Consider the following 25,449-nt stretch of genomic DNA (forward strand, 5'->3'; position numbering starts at 1 on the left):
GCACCCAGCCAGGAGGAGGAGGAGGATAGCTGGCTCCTCCCGAACAACAACAAGGTCGCTGGGAGACTCTGGATGGGGGAGGGGATAGGGGGGAAGGGGATGAAGGAGGGGGAGATACCCCCCGGCACACACAGTGCACAAATGGGTGCTGGAAGGGGAGAGAAGAATCGCCTTTGGGGGAATAAAGGGAATCCAGCCTCCCTGGCGAGGGTGGCCCTGGGTGTAACCGAATTGCTTGGCTCACTTGTCCCAGGAGAGGCAAATTCGGTAAAGCTGGGCATCTAACATGCTCGTGCTCCCAAAAGGCCATCTCAAACACAAATGACCCACATAATACATGGAGAAATAACAGCACCAAGGAATAAGGCTGCATGCCCACCGACTTGTAGCAGGCCTGGTGCAGAGACGTGCCGATAACCCCGTGCAAAAATTGTTATCATCTCCCAAGAAATTTCTCTTCTTCAAACAGCAGAACCTGTGAATCCATCCCTTCCTTCTCACTCCCCGCTCCCCCCCCCCTCCCTTCGGTGGAGGGGTGGAACAAGGTGAGAAGACGGGGGTAGTATCATCAGTAACTTGTGCTGGATCATTACATGATAACACGCCTTCCCAGGCTGCAAGATAACACAGTAGCTCTTCACACTAGTCGTGTGAGCGAGCAATTCAGCAGTGGAATAAATCAAGGCAAACCCTCAATAAATTAAACCTGAATTAAATTAATTAAGAGGAGACATTATGACTTCAATCACGGGAAATTCTACAAGCCAACCTGTGGCTTTAATTTCACAGCTGTGCTTGTGCTACCCTGTGGTGCTATCAGTCTAAATTAATTCTAGGTAGAATCATAGAATGGTTTGGGTTGGAAGGGACCTTAAAGACCCGCTAGTCCCACCCCCCTGCCCTGGGCAGGGACACCTTCCACTAGAGCAGGTTGCTCCAAGCCCCGTCCAACCTGGCCTTGAACATGTCCAGGGATGGGGCATCCACAGCTGCTCTGGGTAACCTGTGCCAGCACCTCACCACCCTCACAGTAAAGAATGTCTTCCTAATATCTACTCTAAATCTACCCTCTTTCAGCTTAAAGCCATCCCCCTTGTCCTATCACTACATGCCCTTGCAAGAAGCCCCTCTCCAGCTTTCTCGTTGGCCCCCTTTAGCTCCTGGCAGGCTGCTGTGAGGTCTCCACAACCTTCTCTCCTCCAGGCTGAGCCACCTCAACTACAGCCTGGGAGACATTGTTGCCTACAGAGCCCAACAACCGAGGTTCAGATCTCTCTCCTCACCCCAGTTTTCATCCTGGATCAAGCTTGACCAGGCAGAGAAACATCTCTTCCCCCTGTCTCCATGGCACCAATTTCCCATGCCTGGTTTCTCTGGGCAGGAGACTGACCTTTGGTTTGCACGTTCTCAGGCAGAAGCAAAACCAAAGTTGGGGTGGTGGGGTTTTGTCGTTTGGTTGTTGTTTTTTTTTTGTCTTAGGTGTTGGTAATAGGATAACAGAGAGGCAGTTTCAGAGTAATTCAGTTCAGCTATTACAGGACATGATCACAGGCCACAAGAAAAAAAAATAAATAACACACTGAACTCTGGTCTTTAATTGGGCTTGCCAGGAACCCCATGTCATCCACGGGAAAGATTCAAAAGGGAAGAGTAGAAAGCAAGAATCGAAGGAACAAATTAAACCCATGCGTGTCCTACCTGCCTTCACTCTTAATTGCTCCCAACATTCCTCATTTGCTGTTTCTTAACTATCTAATAGACAACAGGAACATACATGAAAATAAAACTATGGAGCAACACAGGGAAGGCTCCATTTGCCCAGAAACCTGGCAGTCTCCAAACTCCCCCGGCAGGTAAGAAAGCCTTTCTCTAAACCATTAAGATAAAGCACAAAGTGCCATGGACAGACACAACAGAAATACATCTTTTCGAGGCTAACTGAGGTGGGAGGGAGATAGCTTTGATTAAAAAGCTGCACTTCCACATTGGGAAAGATTAATGTGTTCTGCAGAGCAATGAAACCTCCCTCCAGATGCGTATCACCCCTAGGAATTAAGAGCCACTCTCTGTGGGTTTCTCACAGCACCAGTCCCCCTCATACTTTCAATAGCGACTCACACAGCTGAAACACCTGGAGACCGGAGGGCCCAGGAGGATGCTCTCCTGTTGCCATTGATTTTTGTAGGAGAAAGTGGCTCAGTTACTCTCCAGGTAATGCCTTCTGCCCATTTTAGCCCTCTTACTACTTGTGATTCCTTCACAACACATGGTTTAAAAATTTACTTACTCTAGGTTCACAATTAGTTTGAAAATGATTCACTCTAGATTCATAATCACTTGGTGAATGATTTAAGGAAAAAAAAACCAAACTCCTTTCCATTTGAGAGACAGAGCCTGCCCGCACCATCTCTTCATGTGACTGGTAACCCTGATCACAGGGTGCCGGGTCTTGGCACAATCTGAGAGCCAGGGACCAGAAAAGCCAAATAGAAAATTTTCTTGCTTGCTCCCAGGAGCGCCCATGCAGCGAACAGCCATCTTCCAAACCCTTCTGCAACTGAACCTGCCTGCACAAAGACTTAGGAGCAAGCAGATGAGGACAGCCAAACCCCACAGCTTCCCCCACGACAAGGAGTATTTACAAACCCCACTTAACAGCAGGAGACCAGCTCATTGCAGCTGATACGGTATGGTGATCTCAGCATCATTTTCACGGGCTTTGGCACCTTTTCTCCATGATGGAAAAGCAGGAGCAGGGAAGGAGGGAGAACGGCATGCCAGCAACTGTTAGCAGACCATGTTTGATCAGCTTCCCCTGTTGCTTCCAACTGACCCGCTGCAGCCCCAGGTCCCATGTGAGGCAGGAGGAAGGTGCTCCAGGAACTTTGGTCTCTCTCCTGTTTGCTCCCTTGTACAAATTGCTCTCTGCCCAAGCCCTGAAAAACCCCACCACCAGTCTTGCTTCTGAGCAAAAGCCTGCCGAGTTAGTGTATGGCGGGGACCTCAGCTCAGGTAGTGGGAGTGATTTCCATATGAATCAGACCCCCTTCGTGTTTTTGAGGTTATGAAGGAAGGGACCCCAGGTCTAGTCTTAAGCAGGACCAAACATCTTCAGCACCTGCTTTGGGACTAAAACTCAGCCTCCCAAGAAAGCAGCTCACCACATTGAAGAAGAGGTGACTGTTCCTGCCGTGCCTCAGTATGAAGGTAGGTGTCCAACTTCAGGCACCCAAGCGTGGTCTATTTGGCCTAACTGAACTGGCAGGAGTTTCACTGTCTGCCGTTGCAAAAGGCTGGGTTAGGCAGCCTCCACAAACACACATCACATCCAGCCAAGAGACTGTTTTGTCCTCGATTTCCACTCTTCTGAATAAAAACAAAAGCAGGGAAGAGCACTGATGCTTTAAGAGCATCTTTCGACTGCTGCCAGGGTAAGTGGCATCCCCACCTCACTCGATGGCTCCTCCTCCCCAGATGCTGAGACTCTGGGGGAGAGAGTAGTTGTGCAGGTAACATGGCACACGTGATCTCACCCACCCCTTTTGGCAGTCCTTGCTGCTGGAGTCCCCAGGTGCAATTCCTCCACTTGGGTAACGAACATGCTGCACACCACTTGCAGCTCCTGGGGAAATTCAGTGCCCGTCCCTTTCACATCCACCAGCTTCTCCACATTCTCAATTATCAGCTGAAGCCATTTACTTTACACTACAGTCATATCTCTCTTTTTCCTTTCCATTTTTCTTCCTGAAAGAAGAAACAGACTCTACCCATACTGCCAACACGGAAGATGAAATACTTGTACTGCAGAAGTTCCACAACATGTTTTGCTGGATGGCCCATGCACCAGAACTCTCCTCCTGTTAAATGGGACAGCAGCAAACCTCAAACAGATGACTACCACACCAGTGAGTTCTCAGCACAGAAGCGACAGAAAAAAATTTCAGGAATATAATATACCTGCAGGGAAAGAATGAAAGGGGGGGATCTACTTTGGATAAATTTAAACATTCTGGATTTGTAAAATTTGTTTGTTGCTTATTGTTACTAATATAACAATTGTTAATAGTTATTACCTTATTATTATGATAATTCACCTCCTTTTTAATCCTCGATGTGCAAGGACTAGGCTTCACCAAAGCCGTTTATAAGCAAACCATCAAACCACTCAAGTACCAACATAGCTCAGGTATTCAGCCCAGAGGCTGCCAGAAAAGCAACAGCACCATGCCCCATATCCACTGGCACTGCTACATTATAGCTGACCATGTACTAAATCAAACAAAAATATCACATACTTTTGTTTGTTTCTGTTTCTTTCAACTCCCTGACAGACAGAAACCGAGCACGTATTTAATCCTCTGCTTCACTGACTTTAAATGTGTGCAAGTCCCAGCCAGAAGACAGAATTGACGAGTCCCTGTGGAAGTTTTTAGGTGCTCAGCAGTGTAGCATCCCACACCCTTCACAAGTAAATTCTTCTAGTTTTTCAGTTCCTCTGGAGTGGGATGTTGGTCTGCTTGCCCAGCTGGTCCCAGACTCGCCCTGCCCCTCTCCTCCAAGGCTCATCAGGCCACAGGGTCCCTCGCAAAGCACAGCCCCACTCCCAGCCTCAATCCCTCCGTGCAACCATTGCCTCCCACAGGAGAGGCTGAAGTGGGATGGCCTGAAGCAGAGAAGGCCTGGGGGGACACCCCATCAATATGACTCGCCCCCAGCAAGTCCCCATCTCCATCCAGTCCCATTTGGCCCCACGTCCTCCCTTCTCCCCCATCCCTCAGTGCAGTCCCACTCTCACCATGCAGCTTTGTCCACAGACACCCCCCGCCTTGGTCACCTCCCTGAGCAGCTCCCTCTCTCCTTGAACGTCAGCAGAGTGGCTTGCTCCTCCACCACCTCCAAGTGTGATATAGTCCCCTGGGCAGGTAAGGGAGACATGGACCCATACCCCGCTCCCATTGCTGGAGACCAGCCCTAGCCCAGCTCATGGCATCTGCAGGGGAGGGCTGGGTTTGTCCCAGTTCCTGCTCAGCGTGGTCTGCATGCTGCGGGGGAGCACAAGGCACAGCCCCCCCCCCCCCCCCCCCCCCCCCAGAGCAGCTGCAAAGGGGTGAAAACTCGGGGGCTTTTCCCTTGCTAAATTCTGCAGTGCCTCTGCAGAGCGCATGGACAAACAGATTTGATTTTCCAAAGGCTCTTTACCTAGCCAGATTCAGGTAGATTTTCTAAAGCGTGGCAGAAAGCACACCTGTGCCACACAGGCCACCCTTCCGCCGTGTTTCAAGGTCTAGCTGCATGACACGGTGGAAAAGCAACATCCAAAAGAAAAAAAATTTCCTTTTCAAAGACACAGAAACCCATTTTTCCCCTTAATCTTATTCTCACAAATAGGACACAGGTGGCTACAGTTTTCCATGCAAAGTCAGTCTGAGCTTGAATTCAGGGATGAGAAAGTTTCAGCCCATCTTTTTAAAACATGGCAAGACAGTTAAGCGCCTCAAAGCAAAGACAGGATAACAATAAGGACCATAACAGTTACTCAGGGAGCAACAATTGGAATCAAGGGGATTGTTAACCCCATTTACCCAGAGTGAAACTGAGGCAAGAAAAGGTGAGTAGTATAACTGAAAACACCAGGCATCCTTAAACACAAGCAGCACAAGCACCACAACCAGCCTCCTTGATCGCCATATTATTTCTTTTTAAATCCTAAGAATATTATTATCATCTCCAGAGACTATCTAACCAGGTTGCAGCTTAACCGTGCCACTGGTGCAGAAATACGGCGGTGGGGTTGCGGCAGGTCCGGCTGGCCGACTAGCCCCGGCTCTGCACAGCATGAATGAGGCGAAGCTGCTGCGAGAGACAGATCAAGCGCACAGTGGCTCGACGCCTGAGCAGAGGCATCCCTGCCAAGCAGGCAGCGCACCGAGCCAACACGGGTGTGCCTGCCCCCCTGAGCTGCTGCCCGTCCGGAGTACTCAAGTGCACAGAGACGCTTGAGTGACCCTGCACCGTGCCAGCCAGGTTCGATACGGCCACTGGTGAAGCAGGGTGGATGAACGGCGCCAAAGCTCCTCTCCTGCAAAGCCGGTTGGGTGTCTCTCCACTGCCATCCCTTATAGACGGTGTCTGGGAGGGCTTACCCCCAGTCCTAAGCAAACACATGGAAGCCAGCTCAGGTCTGGTGCTGCATCCAGGCTGCAAGTCCATCTCCTGACCCAGGCCCTTAGAGGACACAGTGCAAACACGAGCATGGCCCTAGTAAGGCTTATTACTGCTGGAATGACCCCCGCCATGCCAAGCACACGCTGCTTCCCAGGGGACCTTCCAGATGTATCTGCTTTTGCTCTTCTACCCAGTACCTATAGCATTTGGGTGCTTCACGGTCCAGACAACACTACTCTGCATCACCTCGGCATAACAAACATACCCTGAAAAGACCAGGAGTAACAATTCCCTGTGCAGCAACCCTCAGGAAACCACCAGCTTCATCCTTCTGCCCCAAGGCAGGATTTCCTACAGCTCTGTCACCCTGCCAGCTGCTGGCTGAATCTATTCTTCGAGGCCTTCTTCCACAGTGGAAGCCCCACACCTTCCCCAGCCAGTCTCCTCCCAACAGCTGCCGACCCCTCCTGCACCCAGGAGACCTCCAAGGAAGATGCAGATCCTATAGAGGGCAACGGTATGTATGGCACTCTGGCACCTGGGATTAAGGTTGCCACTGTTTGAGTTTCTGCAGGAGAGCATGAGCACACAAGCAAAATGAGCCCTGGGAGCTTTAATGAACCATGCGCTACCCTTAGGTGGAGAGCAGCCCATAAGATAAAGAATCTCTGTTTCAGGGAGTCTCTGAAGTCTTATTCATGGTCTATTTGTATATCTGCACTGATGGTAGCACAGATACATCCACAGAGCACAACACACCCGTGTACTTACTGACAAGGGAAAAACATTACAGTTCTGCTTGGCTGGGCCCCAGGTCAGTGCAGTTCTGCTGCAAACCTTTATCCTCATTACATGTCTTAGGTTATGATAATGGTGGTAATAGTAACATTGCACCGATATAATGTTTTTCTCTGCCAGCACCTTTGAAACCAGCCCCTGTCATTCCCTTGCTAGAGGTGGTAAGAGCAAGGCCGAGGAGCACGCACCCACCATGGTGCAAGAAACCAAGAGTGCAGGGGTGAGACATGTGTCTACTCCACTCTACCATGTTCTTCAGGCAGCAGCTCCTCCTGCCTCCCCCCACCTCCTGCTCCCGTGGCTGGGCAGGGAGAAAAAGCCTGAGAACAGTTACAAAATGCAGTCCCAGGACAAGAAAAAGCAAAAGAAATCTGGAAGGTGAATGGAAAACACAGTGTTGGCAAGGTGCTGTGTTTCCCCACTGGAAAATAAAAACAACAGCAGTCTCCCTACCCAAGTCCTCAGTACAAAGTCATCCAAAAATCACACAAAATGCTGCCTTACTAGAGTCAGCCACTGCAAGACAAAAGGGACGAGGGTGTTCAGGCACACTGTATAAAAACATGAGTGGGGACACAATAAAAGCAGACCCCACACCTTTCTACCCCACACCTATCAGCGTACTTGTGCAATGATAACCAGAAGAGCTGCAAGCTCCTCCATGACTTGTAGTACAGCTGCCCCATCTACTTACCAAACCATCTGCAGGAGGAGGCAAGGACATGCAGTTCTTACCCCTTTTCTTTGGTGCTTATTTACTCTGCATAGCTGCATAACCATGGACTAGATCTGAAATAAAAACCTGTTCATGCACATGTACATACGCCCCTGCCCCACAGGCAGGGCTGCTTCAGCCCCTATCAGTCCCCACACCTCTAATGGAAAAAGGGTGTGTGGGCAGGGTGGGGGGAAGAGTCATGAGCACAAGCCGTGATCTGACTCTGTCAGCAGATGACTTCTATTTGCACTCGTTAGCACTGCCCTAGCGTGTGCTAACACCACCCCCTCGGGTAATTTAAATTTATAAAAAAAAAATAGAGGAGAAGGAGAGAAAAAAAAAAAAAAAAAAGCCCGTATTTCTATATTTAGGAGGTTAGGATAATCGGGGTGGAAGAGCCCATCTGTTTGACGTTCACTCCAGCTGCTGTGGATGCAGAAATTTGTCTGTTTTCTTTCCTTTTGCCTGTTTCGACTTGTCCTGGCTGACTGTGACAGACACACAAAGAGCCTGATGTATGGCCACAGCCATTTAGGTCTGAAACCGTGCACCACCCCATAGCAGCCCCTGCAGAACCAGTTGGCACAACCAGGATCTTTCCCAAGGGAACGTAAACCAGTTAATAATTATTATATTATTATTATTATATTGCTACTATTAACAGATCTGTTATAGCACTGAAGAGAGAGCAACACCGAAATGCAGAAGACAAGACACATCTTAGATCTCTGTAAAAGTCAGTTTTAGGAAGGCAGCCTCCCCTCTGCCACATCCTCCTTTTGGGACATCTCCCCATAGAAAGCTGAATTTCTGTGGGATGCCAACTCGTCATCAGTGGCACTAGCCACTGGATGGAGACATAGCCACACTTCTTTTCAGACTAACCTGTTCTGCCATTTTCATCCCAAGGCTCTAGGAAAGTGAGCCCAAGCTAAATTCAGAAGTGGCCTTTGATCTCCCACCTTCCTGAGCTGGCCAGGCTCTGGTCCCAAAATAACAAGGATGCAATTGCCTCAGGCAGTCTCTTGATGCTGTTCCTGTCATAGATACGAATGCCCACAGCCCTTGTAGGATATAGCATCATTGCCCCTGTAAACCTAATGCAGTGCTACTTATTTTGCTGCTAAAGGCACCCCTGTAGCGTGTAAGGACACGTGGCAGACTTCTGGGACCATTTGCTGTTTATCTTGTTTGGTATAGGTGATTGCTTTTTAATTTCACAATGTTCATCGCTGGGGTCATTAAAGGTGCTGGGGATGAGCAGTAAGCCTGGATAAATTTTATGCGATTAATGTTCTGAAAGCCCTACAAAGAGGAGAGAAGACTACTGGTGCAAAATTCGTAATTCCACTGCCAGCTTTTCCTTGCAGGGTCTTCTCCAACCCTGGAGCTGAAATCACACGACAGGACATGAAGAAGGGGAAGTGGGTGAGGGGCACAGATTGATAAATAGGAATATAGATGGGGAAACACACCTGTTCAGGGACTCCCCCATCCCCCCTGCAGCACACACTGCTAGCGTGGCTACATTCCTCCTTTCCTGTGTCTGACAAATGTTCCCTCACCTTCCCAACCCCACAAAGCTGAAACTGCCCCGCTGATTTCCATGTGTGCAAGACTGGGATCTAGGCCACCGCTTAAGGGGCAATAAATACGTCCAGAAGCCCACACCCTTCCCTTTTAGAAAAAGCCCTCTTCTCATGTCCGTTGTGTAAGTTGCTTGCATACAAAGTGTTGATGGACACCTATCACCACATTTTGCAGGCTTATCCTTGTGATATATCTGGTCTGGGGTTTGGTACAGTGCATGGCTCAGATGCATTTCTGATCACTGCAGCGTAAGAAACGTCATCTTACTCCTTTGAATCTCTGCTCCAAAGAGGTCATTTCAGCTCTTGCAAGTCAGCAGGAACAGTCACACTTCCTCACCCAAAAGTCACTGCCTACTTCTGCAGCTGCCTCCCACACATCACCCACCACCCAGAGATGGCTCTTTCTCTTTCCAGACCACACTGGCCTGAGCCATCTGTGGACTTCTGCTGGCTACTCCACTCAATATGCCCATGGGCATGGTGGCCCACAAACAGTTGCTTCCCCAGGACCCGAGGCCCCTGCACCCATCCCTCCTTTGACAGAAGAGTAAAAGTCCTCAAAGATGTTACTTCTCTTCCCATAAGGTTCTTGAAGTTAGGTGGGTAGGTACAGGTGAGATACTCACTGATATGGGGGAAAGACCAGGCCATGCTCAACCCTCTACTAGACATAAAAGACTCCGCACAGGGCAGCCTGAAGGCACAAATGGGAAGGAGATGAGGTCTCACTTGTTCACAAACCCACAAAACTAATTACCTAACCATAGTTTTCAGGCAGGCCAACCCAACACCACCTGCATTACAGAACTGAAGGGTACACCACATCATTTCAGAAGCTGCTTTCCACAACATGTAGCCTCCAAAAGATGCACAGAGCAATGTAGACCTTTCCCAGTTGATATTGTCACAACAGCCCTTTAAGATACTAAAGTAACTCATACCTATTCCCCACAGAACCACAGAAAGCCCTCCTTTCTGTGAGGGTCACGTTTCTCAAGGATTATCTAATATTTCCAAATTAACTTTTTTTTTGAGAGATGAGTAGCCAATAAAAGCACGTGGAAAATATTCCAAAATATAGGAAATCTTGAAAGATTAAGATATAAATAAAGTAGTAAGTAAAACTAATGGCTGGGATTTTTTCCAGTTCTTCATGTTATTTCCCCCAATATTTAAGGGGAAAAAGCAGAGAATGACATGTGTGGGAAATTTCAGATGAACTGTCTTGTATGTGATGAAATCAGAAACACTGCAGGCTGGTGCAGCATTTATATCACCCCCACCTCGATCTGCAAAATGCACTACCCCACAACTACAGATAAGGAAACAAAATTATCTCATATGTTCACTTTCATGAAAGATAATTTTGCTTTGTTCTATATTTTGGGCCCTAATTCAGCAAACCACTTAAACATATGCTGAAATTCATCTTTTGCCACTCTACCACTTATGCATCTACTCAAGAATATGCCTGAAGTCAAGCATATGCCGGCACACTGCTGACTGCGGACCTTACGTCTTCCTGTTCACTTCTGCAACTATTCTAATTTAGTGACGCGAATGTACAAGGAAGTAACACGTTTGAAGCAATTTTAGCACATGCTCGCAAAAGTGAAATTTGAACTCGCCAATTCACATAAATAATCTGAATAATCATTAAAAAAGTAATAGCTAATTCTTGAGACCTTTCAGAAACAGTTTAATTCTAACAATGACTTTAAGCTGTCGGGACACTGAAATACTGTGGCGTGAACTTTTGCTGTGTATCAGAGCCGAGCAACCAAACCTGGAGCTGAAATACTGCTCCCCCGCAAAGGAAACAGAAAAAAAACACCCTGCTCATAAGCATGCGGTATGTCAAATATTATTTGTAGAAGCTATTCAGTAAGTAATTTCAAATAAGTAAAATGCAAAGAAACCACAGGATGTTCACAAACAATTTGCAAATAGAAATGGAAGAGGAATTCATTAAATAAATTATTTGCTATAAATTATTCACCTACCTCTAATCTTACTACCACTTAGACTATAAAATTCATGCCATAAAAGATACAGGATACATAACAAGGCATCATTAACTTATGCATTTCCCAGTGCTGCTTTATTTTGACTGTCCAGTTATATTATTGCATTAAGACAGCCTTTTATCTTTAATGTACTTTGAGTGTAATACGTTTTTGTTTTAAAAGCTGAGCTAAGGAGACCCGGTCTGATTTTAGATTGTGATTTGATTTTGAGCTCCAAGGCTGAATAACTCTTTGAATCAGAGAGAAGAAGCCAAGCTGTTCTCTGAGCAAAATGAAAATGAATGGAAATCTTACACAGTTGGCTAATTTAATGAGATTTCCACAATTTGGGTCCATTTCACATAAATTCACAGTGAGGAGCAGGCACTTTTTTCTTTTCTTTTGTTTTGTTTTTGGGGGTTTTTTTGTGTGTGTGTCCATCAAGCCACACAGCGAACATTTTCATAAAGGTGAGAGATGCAGGAGGCATGTGCCACAGAGCCAAGGGGTGAGGGGGAGCTAGGAGCGGGTCACAGGCAGGGGACGGCAGTGGCTCTCTGGGATGCACTGGCTCTGCACCAGCTCACAGGGTCAGCAACATCCCCATCTGAGTCGCTTTTCCCCTCCTGCAGCTGCAGGACAAGCTGCCAGCTGTGCCCTGGCTATAGGGCCAGAGGAAAACATTCCAGAAAGAGACTTAAAATACAGTGTACAACTCTTTTCAGCCATGAAAACAAAATCCCAGAAAGGGTTCTCACTCATAATCGAGGATGAAGGCAGCTTTTTCATCTTGCTTGTGTCTTGGCTTGTTCTAAGTGACAGCCATACTCAGCTACTTGTTTGGTGTCTCTCAGCAGTTGTTTTATTTTTTTATACCATATTTGCTTACTTTTAATTAAAATGATGATGATTGTCACTGAATTTCTTGGTGGAAAACTGATGCCAACTGTGGTTATTTGGTGATGGAGGAAAAGAGTGAGAAAGGGCTCTTGCATGTGTCAAAATAATCTCAGCTGTCTCCAGAGCAAATGCTATCGCTGCTGTTGGCAACAGGTTGCAATTAAATCCTACACCTCATCATCAATGCACATTTTCACTCTCTGGGAATGAAAGGAAAGTTGGTTTTGCAGAGCTTTGCCATCCTGGACTGGCTCATAGCAGGGTTAGTCCTTGGCCCAGCAGACATCAGGTGCATTTTTCAAGCCCCAGCACAGCGCAGTGTTTACACACTGGTATTTCCACAGTACTTCTGAGTGCTTTAAGAGACCCTCAGCCCAGGGCCCGAGGAGGCAAGGGCATAAGGTCCACTCACATCAGAGACCTCTTGAAGGCTCCAGTCCCAGCTCCTGACCCACAAACCTTAACAGCTAAATAAGCTTTACCACGGTGGTTGCTACATCAAACACGCCGAGAAAGCTACGGCACTGCTGACAGGACCGCTTCCTCTCCTTGCTTATTTTCAACATCAATTCATGTCAGCTAGGCTGTTTAAAGGAAGCCTGAGGGAACTGAGTGTTTAATTCCCATAGGTACCTCATAAAATCCCAATTGTAACAGACAATGCTCTATTATTTTTTTATTATTATTTCCAGAGTGAAGCTGCAGCAAGGGTAGAGGGGACAGGGAGGGAGGGCAGCACTCAGCCAGATGGAGGCTAAGGTTCCCTTGAGCAATGAAGACAATTCTTCAAAACGCAGGAGGACCAGATCCACTCTTCTCTGTAGCACTGCCCTGGCTCGCACATTTCCACCATCCATGGCAAAACCCACACTTGAAGCAACTATGAAATCACCTTGCATTTTTGTTGCTACATCTTTTTTCACTGCTTCTCTCTAGACCCTTGATTTACAGATGTGGGGAACTGAACACAAACCGAAGGCAGGGCAGCCATGCAGTGGACTGTTGCGGGCCCCTCAAGCCGAGCCTGAGCACTAAGCTAGCCCTGGCTGACCTCGCAGCAGAACCCGGCGGGGCAAGGCTTTCTCCAACACAGCCTCAAGCCACAGATGGTTGAAGGTTGCCACCAGCGTCACAGCCTGCACCCAGTACGTGAGCAGGCAGCAAGCTGGAGACAAGAAGGACAGACATCACACACACACACACACGCGCGTGCGCGCGCAATGCCCTGCCCTGTGCCCCCAGGGCCACCTCTCCGGGGGTGCCGTTCATGGCTTTCATTGTGGAGGTGGCCCAGGCAAGGAGGAGAGAAGAACCACATTCAATTTAGTCACTGCAGATTTTCTTTAAAGACTCAAAAATCAATAACCATCCAGGAGCCACTGCCATGAAAACTCAGGAGGGAAAGGATTCAGCAGGCCACTGACTAAATCAGTGGGCAGGCAGCACACTCCCATGGAGGAGGCACGGGCTGGCAATCTGGAGATGCAGGCTCTAGCCCCATCTTGGCCACAGGAATCCTGCATGACTGTGAGCAAGGCACTTCCCATCGCTGCACCTCAGTTTTCCCATCAGCTGCATGATGATCTAGAGAATGTGGCTGTTACCTAAGTCAGTGAAGAGAAAGATTATACAAAGATTAGCATAAAAACGTGGGTGGGGTGGTGCGCAGCATAGATATGAAAGGTTCTAAAAAGTATGTGGGCCTCCTTCTTTGTGCTCCCTACCTCCTTCTATACAGTGGTTACTCAAAGCAAAAATAATATACCCTTCCTAAAAATGCAGCACACATCAGACACACATATATTTAGATCACTGTGCAAATGATTACAGACTTCTGTCCAAAGCAGGAAAATGGTGTCCTGTGCTAGAGAGGGGGAGAAAGACAAAGACTGATGCAGTCACCCTGGTGCAAGGAAAGGATGCAGATCTCTGGGACAGATTCAGCTGTGGTACAAACACTGATGCTAGCCACACCCAGGAAGGCCAGGAGTAAATGGCAAAGTTCTCACAAGGCTGACCTGGAGGTCCATCAGGTTTTAGATGCATATAGGACAAGGACTCATCTCCCTGCATGTCAAACAACTCATTTCAACCCCCTAAACAAATGGTAGGACACTGCAGCAGAAGCAACCCTCAGGAAGGACAAGACAAAACACCTTTTAAGTCATTTTATTTTGCAGCTTTTTTGGCTTGCTAAGCTATCTCCCTTGCCTGGCTGTGGTGTCATGTGCTCCTTTTCCCCAACCAAGGAACAATAATCTGTCACTAGAGCCACTCACTTGTCCCTGACACCCAACATGTGTTTTCTAGCCCTTCTGCCTGCTCAGAGCATGGAAATGGCAGCACAGAGACCCAGTGGCAGCAGGTGGGAAGGGAACCCACATCTCCTAATCCCCACTGCTCACAGTCTTTAAAAAAAAAAAAAAAAAAAAAAAAAAGAACTCCCCCCACCCTGCAGCACCTGGTTTCTCCCTTACATGCATAGCATCACTGCTGATGAATTGCAGCCTCAGAAGGAAAGAAAGAGGCCCAAAAGGCAGCTGGGAAACCCACCGTCCATTGGCTTCCCTCCACGCAAGGCGAGCGGGCTCCTTCTGCTGCAGTGACTTGGCAAGCACACCTTGCTCTGACTCAGCACCTCGCCGGCACCTCCTGTCAATTATTCCCACAAACTGCTGATGCCGGAAAGGCTATTTGCAATTAGGATGCAACACAAGCCGGTGGCAGTGGGATGCTTCAGTGCCCCCCCCCCCCCTTTACCTGCAGCGCTCCCCTCCAGCCCTCTGGCTCAGGGCTGGAGCTCCCAGGGAGGGTGATGAGGGGACGGGGTGGGGGGTGGGGGGTGCAAGAAGGCTGGAGGAGGGGGGCCAGGGTGGGTGGAGGAAGCCTGCCCGCATTGTACCTATTCATTCTGTGGATAAACAGACAACTGTTGTCAGTGTGGCAGCCAAAATGCAGTTTTACCAAAAAAAAAGGAAAAAAAAAAATCAGCCAGTGGGAAGAGGGACGAGAGCAGCAAGAACCGATGAGAATACGCAAAAAAAAGCTGCTGAAGAACTAAAATGGATCATTCCCCAAAGAATAAGCAAAACGCAGCCTTGCTGCAACTCCATGCAGCTGAGAAACACAAGGCTATGCTCTGCGTCCAAGGCATTTTCAGCGCAGGAGAGGGAGGTGCTGAGTGCAGGCGGTGAGTGCAGATGAGCCCCGGAACAGGGGCCCAGGGCACACCAGCTGTTTCAGGGGCAAAAGGAAGGGCTGCCCTTGACAAGCCAAAGACATGACCATTCTGCAGACAGACTGAGGCTATTCTGTCCCTCTGCCAAGCAGCCAAGGTCCTCTCAACCTCTCCGAGCCACTAGCTCCCAACACACAGCCAGAAAGCCAAAGCAGGCTTGCAGCCTAGCAGCTCCACAACCAACGGAGGCATTCAGACATCAAACCCCATCAGACAGCAAAGTTCAAGCACACGGTCAGCTATGGAAACAGCCCAGCGGCCACACGAGCCCAGCATCAACCTGCAGAAGCCCTCCAGGACCTTCTCTCTCTCACAGGGCTTCAGCAAAACAACAGAGTCTGCCCCCCACCCCCCCAGGGTCTCAAGGAGCTTCAGTGCTCCCTCCCTGGCACAGGCAGTGAGAGGTGGCAGAGGGAGCGATGCCCAGGTGCCAGGGGGACCCAGAGCTTTCCCTGCAAGAGCACCCAGGGACCTTTCAACCAAGAAGCAGGACTGTGTTTTCTTAGATATCACTGCAAAACCGAAATTCTCGCAGGGTGCAGCTGAGGCTGATAGGCGACACGGGAACACAAGTCGGAGCAGGCAGTGTGAAGCTGGAGCAAAAGGCTCCAAGGAGCACTTCAGGTTTGATGCTGAAGCCTGCAGTGAACCATTTCCTACAATATGATGCAATAACCATTTTATATAGTGCAGGAAAGGGATGAAATAGCCATGCTAACCAACAGCTGAAGCATCCAACATATCTCACAGTCCATGGGAACTCATCACAGACTAATGCCCTGCCTGGAAATCCAGTGTGAGCAAAAAGGCAGAGGCATCAGACTGCAAGACGAGTCACACACAGATCCCATCTAGACAGCCGAGATTGAAAAGGGAGAAAAATTAACTGAAAAATCAGATCTCACTAATAGCAGCAACCTGGATTTACCAATGGCCTTCTGATCAGGAATGGAATACCTACTGCGCAGCGTGGAGTGAAAGCAAAGGAACAACAAAGTCAAAGAAAACAGCAAAAAGTAGTGACTTCAGCAACACGTGCAGGAATTAGCTAAGTGTCGCCGCAGGTTACAAATGTGCAGCATCTTCAAGAGCGTAGGTAGGGCTTGGAACAGCCAGTCCCAGGGCACTCAGAAGCTAAAACACTGCAACTGATGCAAAGAGCAACCTGAGTCACAAAGTAACGCTGACCGCTACATAATGAAATTCAACTTCCTTGTGAGAAAAACAGCACCAGAACTTTGCACCGTGCCTCTTAAATGGTAGAGACAATTGCAAGCAAAAGTAGTCAAAACAGCCTAACTCCAAAGTCAGGGGAATTAAAGTTGTTATACTCTGTATGGTGGTGTGTTGAAGCAATCTCAGCATGGTCACTGAAAAGGTACTTGGTGCCCCTGAACAAAAAACTCCTGAGAAGCAAGAAAGTACTTTGTATGGTCAAACAAAAGAAATCAGTCTAAGCAGTTGCTTCATACAGATGGTAGCTAGGAAGGCTGCGAACAAAATTGAAGGCCAAATTGCAAAAGTCAAAACCCAATCATTTCAGTATGTTCAAAAGACAAGTCCAGAAGTGCCAAGCAGCAGGAGAATGACATTTCTCAAGTGGCTGCGCTTGCTGGCAAAGACAAGCAAGCTCTGGCTAAGTCAGGTGGTGCTCGAAGGTAGCCATGCTTTCCTGAAGGGAGGGTACAGGCTAACCTGGAAGCTGCAGCAGGGATCGGTTAAACTGGTCAAATTTCCTAAGCCCCTACAAGCACGCATCAGGAGACAAACCAGCTCAACCTCTGCTCAGAGGAACTGTGGCCCTTCAATCCACTCAGATTTTGGAAGGAAAACGACAGGATTAAGTGATGAATTTTCAGTCACTTCAAAGTGCACCTGCTAAACCGTCCTGGGTAGGATGCCAGTTTGGTGCCAGCCCTGTCCCCTGCTTGCTCGGGGTGGGAAACCTCCCCCCTTGCCTCCCCCCCGTGGGGTTCGTGCCACTCGGGTTCAGGCTGAGTCCAGAGCTGCTGCCCCACCACTCGGTGCCCAGGCTTGGAGGCGCGGGTGTCCCTCTCCCCCTGCTCTTGCTCTGGCCGCGATTACAAGGGATTACCCCCAGGTTTCATACCAGCTCTGGGGTGGTTTAATCTATTCCTTAATATCTGGAAGAGAGACAGGGAGCTGGCAAAGTGATTTGGACTGGCTGAGACAAAAGAAGATTGAGAGAGACTTCCAAGGGATCTGACAAAGCTCGGCAAGTGGGCAGCACAGTGCAAGATGAAATTCAACATTACCAAACGTACAGTAATAAGAACTTGAGAGAATAATCTGAACCACTTGTATACCATGGGGCTCTAATTCAAATGCAATCACTTGAGGAAAATATCTTGGTATCACTGTGAACGGCTCAATGAAAACATCTGTTCAACGTACAACGGTGGTCAAAAAAGCAAGCAAGCTGTTAGGATGTTTAAAGGCAGAGGCTGAAAAGGATGCTGGAAGTATTAAAATGCCACTGTGAACACTGACAGTGCACCCTCAGCTAGAATGGCTGTGGTTACTCCTGGCTGGCACACCTGAGAATACAGAAGGCACAGAAAGGTTTCATTATTCACCAGTCTGTAACGCTTACTGGTCAAGCACAGTTAAAGCTGGGACAATGTAATTTGGAGAGGAGTTAGGTAGGAAGAAATTATCAAATGGCTATGGAGAAGTGAAACAGGTGTCTCTATGTTTCTGGTTTGGTTTTTTAAGAGAAAGACAAAAGGTTTTTCGATACAACTGAAGAGTGGGAAACGTGACCGGACATAAGGAAACTAGTATGATTTTCCTTTCCATTTCTGCTTTTACATTTTCTGCTTATTCTAAACAGAGACCATAATTAATTGCTAGGAATGATTAGCCCGTGTTATCGTAAAGTCAAGACCTCAGAAGAAATCAGAGGCCTGTGCATGTGTAAGGATACTGGGAACATCCACAGAGATGTCAGGTAGAATGAAAAAAAAATAATAATAAAAGGGAAAGAAAAAAAGCATAGCAGCACTACACCCTCATGCTTCCAGGCATTAGCCAACTTCTAATTAATGAGGATTAGGAAGTAATCTCCCCAGTGGGCACGCAGAGAGGGTATACCAACCCCCTTGCTCCTGGCAGATGCCGTTAATGCGCCAGGCAGGGGATGAGCTGTGCCTGGACATCCCCCCTGCAGCCCGAGCCAGCTGGGAGGCGGAGGTCTGGGTGCCCAGCGGGGCTCACACCAAGCCCCCCCAATAACTGAAGAGGCTGCAAAAGGGGGCTCGGTTACCCCAGCTCAACCCCGCTCCTGGCAAGGGGGGAAGTTCTGCGCCTGCTGCTTTGCACGCGGAGGGGGCTTCCCTGGGGAAAGGGGGCAAAATGGACATTTTAGTTGCTGTGCGTTGGTAGGAGGAGTATGTACGACTTAGTTCATTTTACAGCAAGGAAGTGGAATGTGGACATTAAGAGAAATCATGAGAAAATTGGATTGAGGAGGCTTTGAAGTCCAGAACAATACATACACCTACCTCATCCTAGGGCAACCTGTAGCACTGACATGGCACCAGACTCACATTTGGTACCAATTGCTCGCTGGGGGGGGGTTGGGGGGTTGGCACCCCCCGTTGAAGCCATCCAGTGCTGGCCACACCACTGCAGACCAGCAGCCTGACCTGAGCCAGCGCTGCTTAGACTGGCCACTGCAGAAATGCAACACACGTTGTAAACAGTGTGTCATGTCCCCCACCAAAATGACAGCCCTGCCTTCAGCACTTTGAGTAAAACTGAAGCCCAGACGTAACCAAGTGGAGTTCAGACATCGGCTTTCTCCTGCTGATGCTTGTGAAACACAATCTAGCTCCTGTTCTCATCACTAGGCTGACTCGTGAGGATGTGAGGAAAAAACACACGAGTTTTTATCCTCAAGTAAGCAATCTGATCAATCTAATACCAAAATTACACTTCAAATTAACTTAATGCAGATATGCAAATGCATAAGGACTGCTGTGCTGCCAGGAGGAGAGCTGTGGCTCTGCACATGCACGAGCAATAAGAGCTAGAGCTCGATCTGCTAGTCCTGTTCTGACTTCTCCAGTGACTGCTCCAGAAGGGAAAACACAGATTAACAAAGGGGCTGTATTTCTTAAATAGCAACTTGTCTTAGTTCGCATGCCGTATCTGGTTCTGTTGGTGCAAACAGCGTTCAAGGACACAGACAATGCCACGTACGTGTACAGGGTGTTTGCATACATGTGTCAGGATGGCAAAAATAATAGATAGAGACTGTGCGCAGATACCACCAATTGCTGCAAGTTGGTTTTTATCACTGTTGTTCTTAAACGTCCTGTAGAAATAGAAAATAGCAAGCACTAAGGCTTTCACTGTAGATACATCCACTAAAACAAACCCTATCAAATGCAGGATGTTTTGTAAGATCATAACTGTGTTTCAAAAGAAAAAGAGGGTAAAATTGTCAGAAATACAGGAGCATCCAACTTAAGCACCTTTGGGATGAAAAGTTTTGACTTTTCACATGAAAATATCTTTTTGCTTAGGGTATTTTCTTGCATTATAATAACACAAAGAAACAAAGTATTGGTTGTCCTAAGATGGAATTTCTCTCAAAAATTTCCTTTTAAAACCATCAAAGCATTTCACTTCTATTTCCACTCAGAATGAAGCCAAATTCCTCAATCCTGATGAAACAGAGCATTTGTCCTCAGCCCAGCTCAAGCAATAAACAAAAAAGGCAGAAGCCAGAATGGACACAAGCGACCTCCAAAACCAAAGAGATGTAAGCATGTAAGGAAAAAAACCCCTCACAACAGTTCACCGTGCATAATTAATAATGTGCTTTCTCCCTGGTGCGTAAGACATGAAATGTTTGTGAGAGAAAAGTGGGGTGGCATATGACTAGGAGCCCTGTAACGGTGGCTTCTCTAAAGGAGAGGCTGGGCAGATGCCCTACCTGACAGCAAGCAAAGCATTTCACCTCTGTACACTTCAGCTTTCCACGCTATAAATCAAACTGACTGCCCTCACAAAGTAAGTTTGGAGACTCTCAATTAGTTAATGCTCGTAAATGACTGTGCAAACACAAGGTAGTATTAACCAGGGAACTGTCTTTGTTACACTACTGTCTGTTAAACAACCAGGAGCTAAATTTCTCTCTGAACATTTACAAAAGGGAAGACAGCATTAATGCTCCACAAGGAGAAAACTACAAAGAACAGATTTTCAGTGCATGCACTTCTCCTTAGAATAAACTGTGTTAAAAGCACTTTACTTAAAAAGCACAATGATAGTAGCATCCTGCTAAATATAGATGACTCACCACAGTTTAGTAGTGAACATCTCTAAAGAGTACCATTACAAGATTGCTTAACCTGCTGCATAAAGTTAAGCATTCTCTTGAGGTTACAGTTTGGACCAAGACACTCAAGGCTACTACCAGCATCTGCTGACCTTCAGCAGGTCACGAAACCTCTCTGAGCCTCGTTTTCTCCATCTGTACTATTGGTATAATAATAAAAACACATCTCCCCAGCAAAGGCAGGAAAAATGATTTTGAAGTTTCTTAATGAGTTGTTTATACCATACTTGGTATATCCATATTACTACTGAGCAGCTAAATATAGCTGTTCTCGAGGCACTCTGAGATCCCTTAGAGAAGGGAATCTTACACAAAAAAATTGGGGTTTGGGGAACACTGAAGAAACAGAGATAAAGAATTCATTTCCAAAATAAGGGAAGCACACCCACTTCAGAGACGCAAAAAGTGATTAACGCATCCATGCCTACCACGGGGACCAAGGTCAGGTCACAAGCAAAATGATCTACACGTCACAAAACCACACAGCTTGACACAAATGGCAATCTGTTCCAAAAAATAAATTAATGCATAATCATGGAAGAGCAAGAGACAGCCACAGTCCTTTCCTGCTAGGGCTGCAGAGCTGGTGCAGGGCTGGGAAGGACAGGTGGGCTAGGTGGGCTAGCACGAGGATGCTGCAAGGCCACAACTTAAACACTCGGTTGCAGCTGCGATAACCTCAGACTGGCAGGAGGGTGAGGACCAGAAAAGTTGTGTGAAAAGTTGCAGACCTGCTGTTGCATTGATGCAGTACTGCCAGGCACGCACACACCCCTCCCCTCCCCTGATCTCGCAAGATCCAGCAGCGACAGACTGTAACACACCAGCATCTCACTTGTTGCGATACTATGTCACAGGATCCAAACACCATCCAGTTTAAAAAAAAAAAAAAAAAAAAAAAAAGAAGTTGGTTCCGCAGTTTAGCTATACCCAACGTGCGATTTCTAACACATTTGACAATTTGCAGTATGCTATTTCTGGCTATGTAGCAGGATTGGTTTGCAATCACAGGTTTGGTTTCAAAGCTCTAAACAGAATTCCCTCCTATCTTTCCCTAAACTTCTCTAGGGAGCCTGAAAAATATTATTTCCTCAAAAGTTATTATGTTTATAATACTTTTGAGGGAAAACACAGATGATGCCCCCACCCCAGCAGCATTAAACATGGGTATTACAGGCCCAGAGAAAGCGGTCATCTAGCTCCAGTTAAAAAGAATCATTGCTATTCTACAGATTTCAAAATAACATAAGAAAAAGTGACTATAATATTTGATTGACATCTCACTACGAAGTCTGACTGTATTTTATCATAGGCATAAAGTGTGAGAATGATGGAATGACCTCCAGGGACATTTACTCCCCACCACTTTTCATTTGTTCAGCATTAAGTATTTATTCTGATTATACACTCTTACAGTTTCTGATCCTTTCATTTTTAAACCTTTCACCTTTCATTTAAGTATCACTTTGCATACGACCCCATCATTTTTCTCATCTATCCTCTAAACCAAACCTAAAGCCTCAAAAAGGAAGAAAAAAAAAATCACTCTTCCTAACCAGACTTGGCAACCCAGAGCAGAAATACATTTAGTGATCCTCTGCAAATGTTGTTTAGGAAAAAACTCTCCCGATTTTATTTCAGCTTTCATGAGGGTATGTCTGTTCCTTACTTTATCAGGGTTTTCTTCTCAAATTCAAGAACCACCAAAAACATGGCCATGCTGTGTAACACAGAAGTAACCATGTGCCACAGCTATTTTCATCTACCACCGCCTTCTAAAGACTCTTCCTAAGGCAAAAAGAAAACAAAAACAAAAACAGGCCTGAGAGACAGGTGATCTTTAAACTTTAAAGGAAAGTTCAAGAAAAAGCAGATAAATATTTCATGGAAAGGTGTGTTTCTGTGCCTAGTTGTCTCCACTGTCATCGTCCCCACATGCCCTCAACTGAAAAAAGAAAATATGGAGTCAAACTTTTTGCCTAAAGAGATAATTAAATGCCCCTTTAATTTTAACCTTAGATCTGATTACTGTTATGTGTTTTCACAGAGATATCACATCAACAGAAACACTTCATCACTTACATGCCTCTAACTGCAGTAGGCACAGTAACTTTCTAGGCAGTTACACCTTTGCAATGCCTGCAGACAAAAAATTATGGCATCGAGAACCTGAAAATTATTGAACTCATTTCCAAACCAGGAAAACTACAAAAGGTAAACAAACAGCATGAAGTGTGAAACAGCTGAGATTAATTCTTTCAATTAAATGCTAATAAACTTCTTTTTCTTTTCCATAATTCATCCCTCTGAAGTCAGCAGGTGCAATCTCCAGTTAATGCATGCGACTCAGGCTCCCAAATGTTTTCTGAGAGGAGGACTCAGGGTGCTTTTGGGGCTGAAGTGTTTGTGAAAAGTTCATCCTGTCCATCGCAAGACTCGTTTCTCAGTGGGTCCTGAGGCGCAGGGGATGGCCTGCTGCGTCTGGCAGGACAGCGAGAGCCAGGCACAGCCACCCAAGCAGCTGACTCCATCCCAGATCCAGACTGCGAGGAAGTTTCATCCAGACCTTGCTGAGACATCTCAGGTATTCTTGTGGGAGATCCCGTCATTTCTTACTGTCCTCCCACTCCCTCGGGGATCATTCCCAGCAGGTTTCCCAGCTTCCCAGTAGTGAAGGTGGTCCGCAGCAGTGCCCAGCTGGCTCAGCAGAGCTGTGCCCTGCTCACTGCAGAGCAGACCCTCCACAGAGCTGCTTAGTGGACCTCTGCATAAGCGAGCAGACCTTCAGAAAATTACCTTGTAGACCTCAGTAAAACACAGCTGAGCAGGCCTGCTCTGGAGTTTGGCATTACTTAAAAGAAGTAATTAGCCCCTGATCAACAGATGAGTCTGAACATCTCATACTTTGTAGTTTCCTCTGTTGCCCTTATCGCAGCACCTCCTGGTGCTCCCCAGCAATGCACTAAAGTGATGTGAGTAGCATCTGTCACATGCAGTTTGTTCCCTCTCCGCAGAGAGGGCCAGGCTACACACCTTATTTCAGAAGGGCTTTTGGGGGCAGGAGGTGATGGAGAGGTTTGGCTCTCTCCATATCCCCAGGGAAAGGCACTTAGAGCTGAAGGAGCCTGCTGTGAGGCTGGGAGGAAGAGGCCAGGGGGACACGGAGGGCTCCGAGCAGCCTGTCAGCATCTCTGCAGAAAGTTCCCTGCTACCTCAGGGCCTAAAGAATAGCCCAGAGTTTTCCACCCAGGTGAGCTTAGCAAGGGGCTAGGCCCAGACAGCCAAGCCTAACGTGAAGCCCGGTTTAAAGCGAGTTTGACAGCACCATAAGAAAAACAAATAAATAAATATATATATATATTTATAATAATAGTAAGGGGGATGGTGCAGGGGAGGCAGCAAGAGGAGCCGAGCGGAGCAGCGCTCCTTCCCCACGCCTGCCTGCAAAAGCACTCGCCTGCCGCCGCATTTCCGAGCATCCCCGGTGGGACCGCAACGAAAACTTCCCCACCGGCTCGGTGGACGGGGCATCGGCGTGGGGACGGTAGCGGGGATGGGGCGGGCCCGCCCCATCCCCGCTACCGTCCCCACGCCGATGCCCCGTCCGTGGGGACCGGTCCCCGCTCCACCCGTGCGGCACTCACCTCGCAGGGCCAGGAGAGCGGCCAGGGCTACCGGCACCCACCTCCCGCCTCCTCCGGGGCGCCGCCGCGTCATGCCGGGCCGGGGCGAGGGGCTTAGCTCGGGCCACCGAGCCCTTCCTTCCCCCCGCAGCCGCAGGTGCCGCTGGTGATGATGATGATGATGGTGGGACCGGCGCCGTCCCGGGACCGCCCGCTCGCGGCGAGGCTCCGCCGTGCCCCAAGCCCCGGGAGCCCGGGGAGGGCGGCGGGTGCGGCCGCCGGCCCGAGAGCGCAGCCTGGCGGCCCCGAGCCGCCCCCGCAACCCGCCGGGCTGCGGCTGGCACCCCCCCCCCCGCACCGCACCGTGCGTCCCGTCCCGGCAACCGGCGGCACAGCCCACCCCCCCTCCCTCCCCGCGAGAACGGGGGGTGCCCCCCCACACCACCCCCACCCCCTTTCCCCGCCAACCCGCTGCATCCGTAGGGATGCTGCACGGGCCCGGGTGACGAGTCGTGGTCCAGCACGGGTGGGAGATCGCCCCCTCCCCCCCCCCCCCCCCCCCCCCCCCCCCCGCATCTCCGGATCATCGCGGCAGCGTGGGGGGTTCTTCTCTCCAGGGCTACTGCTGCACGGAAGAAAAAAGCGGCAGCACACAGCAAATTATTTGGGATGTGCTGCATGGGACCAGGCACCGCTGCAGCACACGGTGTAAATGCTGGTCAAAGGTATGAGCCACCCTAATGCTGCTCTTCAAAAGCCTGGGAGACACGAGTGTTCAATACCCCTAAAAATCAGACCAAGCCACCTCTGCAAGGAGTAAAGGCAGCTCGTGGAGCTGGGGCAGGAGACACAAGTGCTCAGTATCCCTAGAAATCGGACCAAGCCACCTCTGAAGGGAGTAAGGCAGCTCGTGGAGTTGGGTCCCGCAGTACTATGTAACACAAAAATTGCCAACAAGTTGTGTCATGAGCTTGAGTAATCGCAGTCCTTAAGGCTACACAGAAAACCCAATCCATCAAAACCCCGCGCACTAGGCATCAA

General features: G+C 48.2%; 1 protein-coding gene across 2 annotated transcripts in view; it reads right to left on the reverse strand.

The window, feature by feature from the left end:
- Positions 1-24,671, reverse strand: part of IGSF11 (immunoglobulin superfamily member 11) — a 109,132-nt gene extending 84,461 nt beyond the window's left edge. Inside the window, exon 1 of one of the 2 annotated variants that reach the window (XM_037390362.1) lies at positions 24,430-24,671. In XM_037390362.1, coding sequence (XP_037246259.1) covers positions 24,430-24,502 — 73 coding nt within the window. In that variant the 5' untranslated portion in view covers positions 24,503-24,671. The remainder of the gene's footprint in view (positions 1-24,429) is intronic. The other variant, XM_037390364.1, reaches the window with a different exon arrangement.
- Between the last annotated feature and the right edge of the window lie 778 nt (positions 24,672-25,449).

This window comes from Falco rusticolus, chromosome 5 (genome assembly GCF_015220075.1).
Source record: "Falco rusticolus isolate bFalRus1 chromosome 5, bFalRus1.pri, whole genome shotgun sequence".
NCBI lineage: Eukaryota > Metazoa > Chordata > Aves > Falconiformes > Falconidae > Falco > Falco rusticolus.